The 14922-nt window shown below is 43.2% G+C and overlaps 1 protein-coding gene across 3 annotated transcripts in view; it reads left to right on the top strand.

Annotated features, from left to right (window-relative positions):
- Positions 1-13153, top strand: part of TM6SF2 (transmembrane 6 superfamily member 2) — an 86811-nt gene extending 73658 nt beyond the window's left edge. For 2 of the 3 annotated variants that reach the window (XM_056518208.1, XM_056518209.1), the window contains one exon: positions 11963-13153. In XM_056518208.1, the coding sequence (XP_056374183.1) occupies positions 11963-12169 (207 nt within the window). In that variant the 3' untranslated portion in view covers positions 12170-13153. The remainder of the gene's footprint in view (positions 1-11962) is intronic. The other variant, XR_008843554.1, reaches the window with a different exon arrangement.
- The last annotated feature ends 1769 nt before the right edge of the window (positions 13154-14922 follow it).

Genomic DNA, 14922 nt, shown 5'->3' with positions numbered 1-14922 from the left:
CAGCTGGAGGCCCCCTGTTTGGGAATCACTGGCGTAGAATTCCCCTATGTCCACCCCTATGCAATCCCTAATTTAGGCCTCAAATGCGCATGGCGCTCTCACTTTGGAGCCCTGTCGTATTTCAAAGCAACAGTTTAGGGCCACATATGGGGTATCGCCATACTCGGGAGAAATTGGGCTTCAAATTTTGGGGGGTATTTTCTGCTATTACCCTTTTTAAAAAAAAGTCATGAAACACCTGTGGGGTATAAAGGTTCACTTAACCCCTTGTTACGTTCCCCGAGGGATCTAGTTTCCAAAATGGTATGCCATGTGTTTTTTTTTTTTTGCTGTCCTGGCACCATAGGGGCTTCCTAAATGCATGCCCCCAGAGCAAAATTTGCTTTCAAAAAGCCAAATGTGACTCCTTCTCTTCTGAGACCTGTAGTGCGCCAGCAGAGCACTTTTCACCCCCATATGGGGTGTTTTCTGAATCGGGAGAAATTGGGCTTCAAATTTTGGGGGGTGTTTTCTGCTATTACCCTTTTTAAAAATGTAAAAATTTTGGGAAACCAAGCATTTTAGGTAAAAAAAAAAAATTTTTTTTCACATATGCAAAAGTCGTGAAACACCTGTAGGGTATTAAGGTTCACATTACCCCTTGTTACGTTCCCCGAGGGGTCTAGTTTCCAAAATGGTATGCCATGTGTTTTTTTTTTTGCTGTTCTGGCACCATAGGGGCTTCCTAAATGCGGCATGCCCCCAGAGCAAAATTTGCTTTCAAAAAGCCAAATGTGACTCCTTCTCTTCTGACACCTGTAGTGCGCCAGCAGAGCACTTTTCACCCCCATATGGGGTGTTTTCTGAATCGGGAGAAATTGGGTTTAAAATTTTGGGGGGTATTTTCTGCTATTACCCTTTTTAAAAATGTAAAATTTTTGGGAAACCAAGCATTTTAGGTAAAAAAAAATTCTTTTTTTTACATATGCAAAAGTCGTGAAACACCTGTGGGGTATTAAGGTTCACTTTACCCCTTGTTACGTTCCCTGAGGGGTCTAGTTTCCAAAATGGTATGCCATGTGTTTTTTTTTTTGCTGTCCTGGCACCATAGGGGCTTCCTAAAGGTGACATGCCCCCCAAAAAACATTTGTCGCTCCTTCCCTTCTGAGCCCTCTACTGCGCCCGCTGAACAATTAACATAGACATATGAGGTATGTCCTTACTCGAGAGAAATTGGGTTTCAAATACAAGTAAAAATGTTCTCCTTTTTACCCCTTGCAAAAATTCAAAAATTACACATCCACACCGTTTATCTGGTGTAGGATTCTATTGTGGCACTTGTAGTCCGCTGCAGGCATCCTCCATTGTATGCATTTTTATGCTGGGGATCGCCCCTAGCAACGGACTACAAGGGCAGGATCTGCTCCCCCAGTATATATGCACAACTGCATTTGGGGTTGAGCACCTCCAGCCATTTGAGACCACGTTTTTTGTTGTTGTTTGTAAATTTATACGTGGAGGTGTGTAAACTCCATATGTTAATGCGCCTTGAACATTTTCCAGGCAGCATTAGGGTTGCACCTGCGAGGCCATGCACCTATATCAGCCAACTTGGGTGGGGCTTGTAGCCTCTCTTCCCCCTTCCATTGTATGTGTGCTTAGTCACGCTGGAGGGAACTGGGAGCAGGCTACATGTCGACCTAGTGCTGCTGTAATTGCCCACTGGCCCCTGGTTTTTGCTTATTACGCACAGGTAGGTTAGCGTTAGGTCCCGTGCCATCTGAGAAACCTTGGCGTTGGTGTGCGGGCTCTGGTGTGTCCTTCATATAAGGATACACTGGCGAATGTCTCAATTTTAACATCAGTGTTGAGGGATTAGCCAATGACATTGTATACATCTACCACAGTAGTGCACCTACATTTCTGTATTCAAAAATTGGGTCTACAAGAACATGCGAGTGTAAAAAATGAAGATTTTGAATTTTCTCCTTCACTTTGCTGCTATTCCTGTGAAACACCTAAAGGGTTAATACACTTACTGAATGTCATTTTGAATACTTTGGGGGGTGTAGTTTTTATAATGGGGTCTTTTATGGGGTATTTCTAATATGAAGACCCTTCAAATCCACTTCAAACCTGAACTGGTCCATGAAAAATAGCGAGTTTGAAAATTTTGTGAAAAATTTCAAAATTGCTGCTGAACTTTGAAGCCCTCTGGTGTCTTCCAAAAGTAAAAACTCATAAATTTTATGATGCAAACATAAAGTAGACATATTGTATATGTGAACCCCAAAAAAAATTATTTTGAATATCCATTTTCCTTACAAGCAGAGAGCTTCAAAGTTAGAAAAATGCAAAATTTTCATTTTTTTCATCAAATTTGGGGATTTTTCACCAAGAAAGGATGCAAGTTACCATAAAATTTTATCACTACGTTAAAGTAGAATATGTCACGAAAAAACAATCTCGGAATCAGAATGATAACTAAAAGCATTCCAGAGTTATAAATGTTTAAAGTGACAGTGGTCAGATGTGCAAAAAACGCTCCGGTCCTTAAGGTGAAAAAGGGCTCGGTCCTTAACCCCTTAAGGACCAGGCCATTTTACACCTTAGGACCAGAGCGTTTTTTGAACATCTGACCACTGTCACTTTAAGCATTAATAACTCTAAGACGCTTTTACCCATCATTCTGATTCCGAGATTGTTTTTTTTTGTGACATATTCTACTTTATGTTATTGGTAAAATTTTGTCGATACATGCATCATTTCTTGGCGAAAAATTCAAAAATTTGATGAAAAAATTGAAAATTTTGCATTTTTCGAACTTTGAAGCTCTCTGCTTGTAAGGAAAATGGATATTCCAAATAATTTTTTTTATTCACATATACAATATGTCCACTTTATGTTTGCATCATAAAATTTTCGAGTTTTTACTTTTGGAAGACACCAGAGGGCTTCAAAGTCCAGCAGCAATTTTCCAATTTTTCACAAAATTTCCAAAATCACAATTTTTCAGGGACCAGTTCAGGTTTGAAGTGGATTTGAAGGGTCTTCATCTCAGAAATACCCCATAAATGACCCCATTATAAAAACTGCACCCCCCAAAAGTATTAAAAATGACATTCAGTCAGCGTTTTAACCCTTTAGGTGTTTCACAGGAATAGCAGCAAAGTGAAGGAGAAAATTCACAATCTTCATTTTTTACACTTGCATGTTCTTGTAGACCCAATTTTTGAATTTTTACAAGGGGTAAAAGGAGAAAATGTATACTTATATTTGTAGCCCAATTTCTCTCGAGTAAGCACATACCTCATATGTCTATGTAAATTGTTCGGCGGGCGCAGTAGAGGGCTCAGAAGCGAAGGAGCGACGAGGGGATTTTGGAGAGTACGTTTTTCTGAAATGGTTTTTGGGGGGCATGTTGCATTTAGGAAGCCCCTATGGTGCCAGAACAGGAAAAAATACCCACATGGCATACCATTTTGGAAACTAGACCCCTTGAGGAACATAACAAGCAATAAAGTGAGCCTTAATACCCCACAGGTGTTTCACGACTTTTACATATGTAAAAAAAATGTTTAAAAAATGTCACTAAAATGTGTGTTTCCCCCCAAATTTCACATTTATTCAAGGGTTAATAGCAGAAAATACCCCCCAAAATTTGTAACCCCATCTCTTCTGAGTATGGAGGTACCCCATAAGTTGACCTGAAGTGCACTACGGGCAAACTACAATGCTCAGAAGAGAAGGAGTCATATTTGGCTTTTTAAGAGCAAATTTTGCTCGGGGGCATGTCGCATTTAGGAAGCCCCTATGGTGCCAGGACAGCAAAAAATACCCACATGGCATACCATTTTGGAAACTAGACCCCTTGAGGAACGTAACAAGGAATAAAGTGAGCCTTTATACCCCACAGGGGTTTCACGACTTTTGCATACGTAAAAAAAAAGAAGGAACGTAACAAGGGGTACAGTGAGCATTTACCCCCCACTGGTGTCTGTCAGATCTTTGGAACAGTGGGCTGTACAAAATCTTTAATTTGCACAGCCCACTGTTCCAAAGATCTGTCAGACACCAGTGGGGGGTAAATTCTCACTGCACCCCTCATTACATTCCGTAAGGGGTGTAGTTTCCGAAATGGGGTCACATGTGGGTTTGTTTTTTTTTTGCGTTTGTCAAAACCGCTGTAACAATCAGCCAGCCCTATGCAAATCACCTCAAATGTACATGGCGCACTCTCCCTTCTGGGCCTTGTTGTGCGCCCCCAGAGCACTTTGCGCCCATATATGGGGTATCTCTGTAGTTGGGAAAAATTGCATTACAAATTCTGGGGGGCGTTTTTCCCTTTTACCTCTTGTCAAAATGAAAAGTATGGGGCAACACCAGCATGTTAGTGTAAAAAAAAATTTCTTTTACACTAACATGCTGGTGTAGACCCCAACTTCACCTTTTCATAAGGGGTGAAAGGAGAAAAAGCCCCCCAAAATTTGTTAGGCAATTTCTCCCGAGCACGGCGATACGCCATATGTGACCCTAAACTGTTGCATGAAATACGACAGGGCTCCAAAGTGAGAGCGCCATGCGCATTTGAGGCCTGAATTAGGGATTTGCATAAGGGTGGACATAGGGGTATTCTACACCAGTGATTCCCAAACAGGGTGCCTCCAGCTGTTGCAAAACTCCCAGCATGCCTGGACAGTCAACGGCTGTCCGGCAATACTGGGAGTTGTTGTTTTGCAACAGCTGGAGGCTCCATTTTGGAAACAGTGGCGTATCAGACGCTTTCATTTTTATTGGGGAGGGGAGGGGGGCTGTGTAGGGGTATGTGTATATGTAGTGTTTTTTTTACTTTTTATTTTATTTTGTGGTAGTGTAGTGTAGTGTTTTTAGGGTACAGTCACACGGGCGGGGGGTTACAGCGAGTTTTAGCTGCCTCGCAAAATTTGCTGCATCGTAAACTTGCAGCCTGATACTCACTGTAAGCCCCCTGCCCATGTGAATATACCCTGTACATTCACAGGGGGGGGGGACCTCCAGCTGTTGCAAAACCACAACTCCCAGCATGCACAGTCCATCAGTGCATGCTGGTAGTTCTAGTTTTGCAACAGCTGGAGGCACACGGGTTGGGAAACACTGAGTTAGGAAACAGACAATGTTTCCCAACCAGTGTGCCTCCAGATGTTGCAAAACCACAACTCCCAAACATTCTCAGGCATGCTGGGAGTAGTAGTTCGGCAACATCTTTAGAGCCAGATGTTGCCGAACTACAACTCCCAGCATGCTTGGAGTTGTAGTTTTGCAACATCTGGAGGACTACAGTTTGCAGACCACTAATACAGTGGTTCCCAATCTGTGCCCTCCGAGATGTTGCAAAACTACAACTCCCAGTATGCCAAAACTGTCCAGGCATGCTGGGAGTTGTAGTTCTGCAACATCTGAAGGGCCAGATGTTACAGAACTACAACTCCCAGCATGCCTGGACAGTAAGGGCATGCTGAGGATGTGTAGTTTTGCAACATCTGGAAGGGCACAGTGGTCTCCAAACTGTGGACCTCCAGATGTTGCAAAATTACAACTCCCAGCATGCCCAGACGCCAAGGGCTGTCTGGGCATGCTGGGAGTTGTAGTATACAGGGTCCCATTACAGCAATGCATGTCGCTTTACGGCGACGTGCATTGCTGTAAAGGGCCCGACCGCGGCTGAAGATCAACTCACCTGTCGCCGCTGCTGCCGTCTGGATCCGGGTCTTCAGGGACGAGGTAAGTACCGGGGCCGGTCCCCAGCACTCCCCCGTCCCCCACCGCGTCCTCCGGTCTTCCTCCCGTCCTCTCCGGACTTCAAGGGGCCGGGAGGAAGTAACCGCCCCCCCTCATGCGATTGGTCGGTTAGTTAACCGACGGATCGCAGGGGATCGGAGGAGGTGGCAGGCTTGCCACCTCGCTCCTAGGCTCCAGCATGGTCCTGGCTGTCTGTGACAGCCGGGATCATGCAAAATTACCGGGTGGTCGGGTCCCAGAGACCCGATCAGCCCGGTATCGCCGCAGATCGCAAGGGCGATTTCCCTTGCGATTTGCGGCGATCGCCGACATGGGGGGCCTACATGGCCCCCCTCGGCGTTTGCCCTGGATGCATGCTGAAGGATTTCAGCAGGCACCCGGTTCCGATCTCTGCCCGGCGAGCAGCAGAGACCGGAAAAGGCCATGACGTTGTGGAACGTCATTGGTCCTTAAGGGGTTAATAAGTTAATTGTGTCAATTCGTAATCACAATTTGTGCCTTTTGGTTACAGTGTACCTAGCTTGTGAATCAAAAAGACCCAATAGAGAAATGTATCAACAATGTGGCATTTCAGTTGAATATTGCGCCCCCTTTTTATAAGATGTGGTATGGGCAAAAACAAATTATTACACCTGATTGTAGACTTGTGTCTAATAATGCAGTCTCCTAGATGCTGGGTGGTCTCCCCAAGGTATAGGAGACTGCAGGTCTGAGTGGATTTCCAATTTGAGCAGTATGAAGGACAGGTATATTGGAGCAGTTTGGAACACTCTCTAAATTAAGCATGCAGGGTCTTTTCCTTTCACCACTTTGTCACTCTAAGTACGTATGTAAGGTTTTACCTTTTTCAATCAGAATATGCCCAGTAGTGATGGAAAGGCCGGATCACTGAAGTGAATCGGTTCATTTCAAGTGACTCACTGAAATTAACCGATTCGTGAACCGATTCTTCGGTTCTCAATCTAAAAAGGAGGGGGTAGGGGTTGTGACTCACCAGTAACTACTTCCCAGTCACTCCCCACACTGCCTCTTGGCCTTAAGCCCTTCACTGTAGTCTATTAATGCCTGCTGAGCATGAGGCTTAATAGAATATATTGAAAGGGGGCAGAACCAGTCAGCACTGTGGGGAGTGACTAGGAGCCAGTTGTGGGGATGTCACACCCTGCAGCTCCGATTGGCCACACCCCCTTCCACTATATTCTATTTCGCCTCCGGTCTGCCAACTCCCAATTCTGGTGATAGAGCTCTATAGAGCAATACATGAGAGTAATGTACATATGTGTATACAGAGGTCCCTCAAGATACGATGGTAATTGGTTCCAGGTGAACAATCGTTTGTTGAAACTATCGTATGTTGAGGGATTCATACTCACGTGTCCCTGCCGCTCCGGCCGGTCAGTACACTGCTCCTCTGATGCCATATCACTACGTCGCCGTAGTATGAGGATGACGGAGAGAGCGACGGCGCAGGGCTGCGGCAGCAGCAATGATGGGCCGGAGCGGCGGGGACATGTGAGTATCATTGAGTGGGGCACATGGGGCACATTAAATGGCTATCCGGCGGTAGCTGAAGCAGTCAGTGCTGCCGGATAGCCGTTTTTACAATTGCCCCGAGACACAGAAGCATCGTATGTTTATGCTGCCTGCCTTCAACATACCATCGTATGTCTGGGTCACCGTATGTCGGGGGACCACTGTAACTGTATCACACAACTCCAGCGCACAACCTCCCCCTCCCTCCCTGGTAATATGATCCTAGAATGAGAGATCTTACTGCACAGTCACCTACTCCTTATGGTTCGAGTCATGTCCCTAAATTAACCCCTAGTTGTCTAGTTGCAATCAGTAGATCCTATATTTTTTTGTCTAGCCAAGACAAATACCAATCCCTTATTTCAGTCCCCTCTATTGCCAGCTCTTCCCATGAGTAGGAATAGTCAGAACTGAGCCACATTTTACATCTGTATGCGTAAGCAGAGGCTACATATGAAAGGGCTTGCAAAGTTCAACATGTTATCATTTAGAAGGGTTGGGAAAAAAAATTGCACAAGCCCTGTTATCCCAACTCATGCCTTTTGTAAGTCTTCATTAGACACAAGGAGACCTATATGCCATGCCTCAGTAACCCATATCCCACCGTAACCACCCGCAAATTGCCTTGGCTCAAGTGCTGTTTGGCAGACACAACTTCTAAGCAGTCTTTGACAGCTCTACTTTTTTTGCAGTTTGCCATGTTTTTGTAACTTGTTTGGATGAGACTATTGTAGAAGATAAAGGCAATGTGAAACGGCTGGAACAAATTAAAGAGATTATTATTAAGAAGTTAATTAAGCAAGTTTTCAATGCAGTTGCATACATGTAGCATTTTGTCACAATTCTGCTGGGGCCCACCATCAGATAACAGCACTGTCTTTATAGTGTAAATTGTCCATAGTGATGTTTCATCCAATCCACAGATAACACATCCACGTCGTATGGTCTTCTTATCTTGACTCCATATTGGGATCGCTGGGCATGGTGGGGGGCAATTCGTTCTGGGTGTTGTACATTTGTAAGCAAAATTTCCATGATAAAGCAAAATTTTAATCTTTCATTGTACTTTAAACATCAACTTGATATTAAACTCAGGCAATATGGAAGAAATTCATTGATTTCTTTAACACTATATATAAACAGATGACAAGAGCCCTCATTTACCTCAGACCTGGAGCAGATGCTTTTGCAGCTTTACAAACCCTCGCTCCCCTAGGCATCCTACCCAGACAGGACCAAAGCATTTTCAAGCCTCATCCTCCTTGTGTCCTTGTCCTCGGTTTTCCAAACAGGTCACTGACAGGACCACTTCAACCTAAAGGGAAGGCTTCCATCCATTTGCTTGGGTGGTAATCAAACTCCATACTCTTCATAATTTCAGGCTTTCCCCATATCTAAAACCCTGATCTGTGAGATAGGCTCTTTATACTACAGTATTGGATTTTACAGCATTTCTCCCAATTGCTTCTTTCAGTTTTCCATCCAAAGCTCCACCTTTTTTTCAGGCATTGAAGTTTATTTAAATGTGCACTGTCACCAAATTTTTTTTTTTGATATGTTGTAGTACTTATGTACTACAACTTATCTCTAATATATTCTTATTATTTTTTTTCCCATTAAAATTGTTTAATTTCCATTTAAAAACCGGCACCTAGGGGTCTCCCTCCTAGTGGCCGGCTGCAGCCTGGCGTTATGTCACGCTTGAATTAGGACCGATCCCGGCCGGGCATCGGTCCAAATTCAGTCAGGCTGCTCTCGCTCCCTACCTGTCAATCAGACAGGCGGGAGCGAGCGCTTTGAAGGAAGAGGATACACGCAGGCTCCCTGGCCTCGCACGCCGGCCCCGGCTCCGGGGGACAAGGTAAAATATTATGCCGGGGGAGTTGCGTGTTCACCTGTACAGTATGCCTACAGTTTCACCACTACAATTCCCAGCATACCCTGACAGCCAATAGATATCAGGGCAAGCTGGGAGTTGTAGTGGGGAAACAGCTGGAGGGACACTGAATAGGTGAACTAAGGGGGGTGGGGAGGGGGAGTGGGTTGAGCGGCACGGGTTGAGCGGCGGGGCGGGTTGCGGGCTTGGCAGCGGGGAGGGGGTACACTGAATGGGTGAACTACGGGGGGCGGGGGAAGTGGGTTGAGTGGAGCGCTGTTACGGGGCCGGGGGGGTTGCGGGCTGTGCGGCAGGGAGCGGGATGTGCGGCCATCACAGATACGGTGTTCACCAATACAGTATGCCTCCAGTTGTTTCCCCAATACAACTCCCAGCATGTCCTGACAGCCAATAGATGTCAGGGCAAGCTGGGAGTTGTAGTGGGGAAACAGTTGGAGGCACCCTGTATAGGTGAACTAAGGGCGGAAATGTACCCCCCCCAGCAGGCATCAGTGACGTCGTGCCTGCTGGGGAAGTCTGCCTTGTAGTGAGCACACTACCAGGCAGACAAAAGGCATTTTTAATATGTAAAAAAAAAAACTAAAGGCAGGTAGGGGGTTAGGGATAGATGGGCAATAGGCAGAGACAGAAAAAAGAAAAAAGGGATGGTGGGAGCTATCCTTTAAAGGGGTGACCATTCCCTTACCACCAGATTAAAGGTTTTGATCTTTTTATACCAACATTCTGTGGTACCCAAAAAAAACAGATCAGTTTTCTAGGATCACATCCTTCACTTCCGCATGGAGTGTCTCAAATCATGATCCACTTTCAAGGCAAGACAAGAGAGGCACTTCTCTCTTTGGTGGACATAAAGGATGCATACATATGCAGAAGATTTTGCTCTTCTGACTTAGGAAGTGGCCTTCCGTGTGGCAATCTCAATCTGGAGGGTATCTAAACTGGCAACCATGTCTGATTGCTTTCCTTTCCTGATCCTTCAACAGGACAAAGTAATGATTTTTGCATTCTTGTTTTTCCTCTCCAAGGTGATTTTCTCGTTCCAGCTTGCACTCTTTCTATCCATCTCCATCCCATCCTACAGTACATCCTCTACACAATCTCAATTATAACTGTAGTTTCACCAAGAATGCCGGACTCCCTGCGATCCGACATCTCGCAGCAGCCGCTGAGAAATGGTTGTCGTTGCGTTATTCCACCACCTCCCGTGCTAAAGCAGCTCCTTTTATGAATAAACGCATGGACTAACTTCAGTATTCAAATGCCGTAGTCATTCTTGCTAAAAATACAGTTATAGTTGGATTCTTGTTATGATCACAGAGCACTGGTGAAAACAGAGCTGGAGAAGGCTGGACACACTCCTACATCATCAGATGAAGTTGATTAGCCCCGCAGTGCTCAATTATGTTTAGGCAACATGGATCTTTTTTCCTCTCAACACCTTTAATGCATTTTGTATTCCCTTTTTATTGTTCCAGAGGGTCCAAGGCTACGATTGTTTGTTTGCCATTGGCAGGGCATACTATGATAAGAGTAATGAACCCTTTTCTGTATAATTTCACATTCTACCAGATAAGAGGGAGGCTTCGTTGATTGTGTGCCTTGAATGGGGTACTCCGCTCCTGGACATCTTATCCCCTATCCAAAGGATAGGGGATAAGATGTCTCATCGCAGGGGTCCGGCCGCTAGGTTCAGGCAGCCGTGGTTGTGATGTCACGCCACATCCCCTCCATTCATGTCTATGGGAGGGGGCGTGACGAGCAACCACAGCCGCCAAACCACGTCCCATAGACATGATTGGAGGGGCGAGATGTCACGACCACGGCTGCTCAAACCCAACGTTCTGAAAAAAAATTGTTAGAACATTGGGGAGTCACTCTTGGGGGGGGGGGGGGTCCAAAGGATAGGGCATAAGAAGGGGAGTAGTACCCCTTTAAGGCCTTCACCTTCACACCATTATCAAGTTTTATAGGTTGTAAGCATTTACAAAACCACTTGCTTCTCTTGGTTGTATGGTATTGCAGACCATGGTGGATAAGGCAAATACCATTGCTTTGTTGTTGCTTCCCCTGGTAACTGCTTTGGGACATCCCAAGATGCCTGTGTACCCATGTAAAATCCTTTTCACATCAAGTTGATTTGGGAAAACAGGCCCCATCCATGTTTTTTTTGTTTAGTTTTCTTATTTAGACCATTTTTCTTTTTTTGGATCCTGATGTTTTTACCTTTAGAATTCAGTTATTTTTCAAAATTCTGTTTCATTTACTGCTTGTACACATACTGTTCAAACTCAGTGCCTGCAGGAAAGGTATAGTTTAGTTGAGGGAGCCATCATTCCTCTTTGCTTAGTGTCAGCCTCCTAGTGGCAGTGACTAGAGATGAGCGAACTTACAGTAAATTCGATTCGTCATGAACTTCTCGGCTCGGCAGTTGATGACTTTTCCTGCATAAATTAGTTCAGCTTTCCGGTGCTCCAGTGGGCTGGAAAAGGTGGATACAGTCCTAGGAGACTCTTTCCTAGGAATGTATCCACCTTTTCCAGCCCACCGGAGCACCTGAAGGCTGAACTAATTTACGCATGAAAAGTCATCAGCTGCCGAGCCGAGACGTTCGTGACAAATCGAATTTACTGTAAGTTCGCTCATCTCTAGCAGTGACCTATAGCTAATGTTTCTTTGTCCCCCAATTAACTTGCTTAAGAAAATAATTTTACACCCAGTACTCAACAAACACAATGGAAATGTAGAAATTATTCATCTAAAATTTTCTCTTCACAGTCTCAGTTTGCACACATTGGATCTTCAATCTACCATCGAACGCCATATACTTATCGTGTCCCTGAAGAATCATGGTGGGAGTTCATGATACTAAATGTTTTGTACACCTTGGGGATGCAACTACTGGCTTACCGATGTATTCAAAACCCAGCCTACTTTCTGAAAGACACAAAGCAAACCGTGGAGGAAGGCAAAAAACAAGACTAATAGTATTTGTTATTGGACGAAATTGCTTCTTAAATAAGTTTTGAACATGACCAGGACACTTCATGGTTTACAGAACTCAAGGCTCTGATCTTAATGCTATTGAAGAAGCAAATAAGTACAGGTTAACCTTAGGAGGGACTGTGGAAGAACATGTTTTCTGTGTTCTGCACTGGATTTCTGCTAATAAATATAATGTCTCTAGTTATAGTTTTCAATGTTTATCTTATTCATATAAACATACTTGTTCCTAAAATCTTCCTTTCTTAAGAGGGGGATGTATGAGTTTAAAAAAATAAAGCTGTCTTCTTACAGAAACAGTGCCACTTCTGCCAATAGTTTGTGGTTGGTGTAGCAACCTATCCCCATTCAAGTCAATTGAGATAAAGTGGAGTCCTCCCCCCCCCCCCCCCCCCCAAAGGACAAGCCCATAGCTGTATTTAGAACAGGAAAGATTGTGTTTTTTTTAACTCATAAACCACTTTAAGCTTATTTTGCTCTAAATATAGTCTCAGGATACATTGTAACATGACAGCAAGCACATACAGTATTCTTCATCCTATGGTAATGGAAGACTGTTACCGCATACACCTGTATAAGACATGTGCAGGAATTTCTCTTCATCTATCTTTGTGTGTAGTGTGAACACGTTAAAAATTCTGTGACTTAAGTAATGTGAACAGTATGACATAATGTATGTGTCTGTTGACAGAGCAGGAAACTTTTTTTCTTTTTTTTTTTAACTGTTTAAAAAAAAGTTAAAAGAAAGGCATTGTACTAGTGTTCAGACTTTACTAAAAATATGAATAAGGTAAATAATATGTATGTTGGTAAAAATAAACAGCATTTGCCTTATCCACCTTTTCTTGTTTTACATGTGGTTCAACAATGCAGTTTTCCATAGAAGTACTTTTTAAGCCCTGTTAATATCTTGGCCGTTTAAATTTCATTAAAACATTCCATTCCAATTCCTGCTTGTATGCTGTGTGTCTAGTTTATTAGCCTGATTTTATGTGGGAGTTGAACTTAAATGTATTTCCTAGAAAAAAAGCTTTCAACCTGTACTTTTAAGGCTATGTCTGATGCCCTGTATGCAATCTTTTAGATTAAGTTGCAATTCACTGTCCCTAGAAAAAAGCTTTCAACGTATACTCTTAACAGAGTCTATGTCTGATGTCCTGAATGTGATTATTTTTTTTTAGAATCAGTTGCAATTCACTGTCCTTTGGCAAAGAAAAACTGTTAACATTCCTGTCACCCTATATGTTTACATTATAACTTGTTTTTTACTAGATACCATCGTATAGACTTCCATTGTCTACTACACTTTTTTTATTCCATTCTTGTTTTTTTTTTTTGCAGTAACTTTGCTGAAAAAGAAGATCTAAAAACCAAGTTTGAATGTTATATCAGCAGTTCTGTGTTAACGATTTTTGAGATAATGATCACTGGCAGTCTAAAATTAGTGAACTGTACAGCCAGGCAGTGGGGAAAAGCAAGTCAAATGCCTGGCTGCATACCTAGAGGTGTAACCAGTAGGAAGAGGGAAATTCTGACCCCACTATATAGATCCCAAATGAGACCATCCACATTTGGAATCTGCTGCCAGTGATTTGCTGAGTATGTATTTTCTGTAAGTTTAGAAATGGAAATCAGCAGGACACTGTGAGCCTCGGTATGGCAGGGGATCAGTATTGTGAGGAATGCTTGTTTTTGCTTTGTTATTTTTAAGTATGACTATTTTATAAAAATATATTTTTTTCCTTGGGACAACCCATGTATATTCTGGAGTAAAGAAGGAAAAGGGGGACATGATATTACATGGAGATCTTTTAAGAAATTATGCTGTTTCTATATCAGAGAAGGAAGAAGAAATAAATCTAAATAGACTAAGGAGTCAAGGTTATTCAGGAGTAGAAGAACAGAGCTAATTTCTTCATAAAAACGGCACCATGCCAGTGTGCAGGTTGTGTGTGGTATTACAACTTTACTCCATTCACTGCAGTGGAACTGAACTGGAAAACCACACCCAACCTGCAAACAAATGTGATGTAGTTATTGAAAGAAATAAGCTCTGTTTTTGTAATGCTGGATAACCCCTTTATAGTAGGCATTCTGTTTGAGCTGCTAGGCAAGTTTAGCATCTTGTAAAGGTTTCTAATTTACCTTATTTCTGCATGTAAGGTCTTGGCCTCTCTAGAGGCCAGACCACTTTCTTACGATGTATAGCCTGAGATACAATTTGGAAAACGTATCAAAGTGATGATCCAGCACGTCAAACGAATGCAGCTTTATTGGAAATATGACAGCACGCAATAGATGTAAAATCGGCTACTCAAACATCGTGTGTTTCGAGCACACAGAAAGCTGGCAACTTTTTTTCTGTTTCGGGCATGCAGGAACTGAACCAAGTTAACTTGAGGGTGTTGATGCATAATTTGGAAAAACTTTAATTACAGGAGACTAAAATTTGGTGGGATTGCACCACATTGACAAATTATATCTCTAAGGACATCATTCCTAGGGGTTTAATAATCAAAAAAATTGGGAGCCAGGTTCCAAAACACAAAGGGTCCTAAATTTGTCTAATTTGTCTAACTTTAACTGCAGATCAGATTTCAATGCTCTCTAAAGGTTTGAATTTTTCGCCTGTGAATTGTTTAAATGTGTTTGGCAAATAAATAGTTTTGTTCGCAACCTCACCATTAAACGGCACTTTTTCAATGCTAATTATGATAGTGGTGAAGCTGGAGGTG

The sequence above is a fragment of the Hyla sarda genome, chromosome 1 (genome assembly GCF_029499605.1).
Source record: "Hyla sarda isolate aHylSar1 chromosome 1, aHylSar1.hap1, whole genome shotgun sequence".
Classification (NCBI taxonomy): Eukaryota; Metazoa; Chordata; class Amphibia; order Anura; family Hylidae; genus Hyla; species Hyla sarda.
Note: the sequence above shows the minus strand (reverse complement) of the source record. Positions and strands in the feature narration are given on the sequence as shown.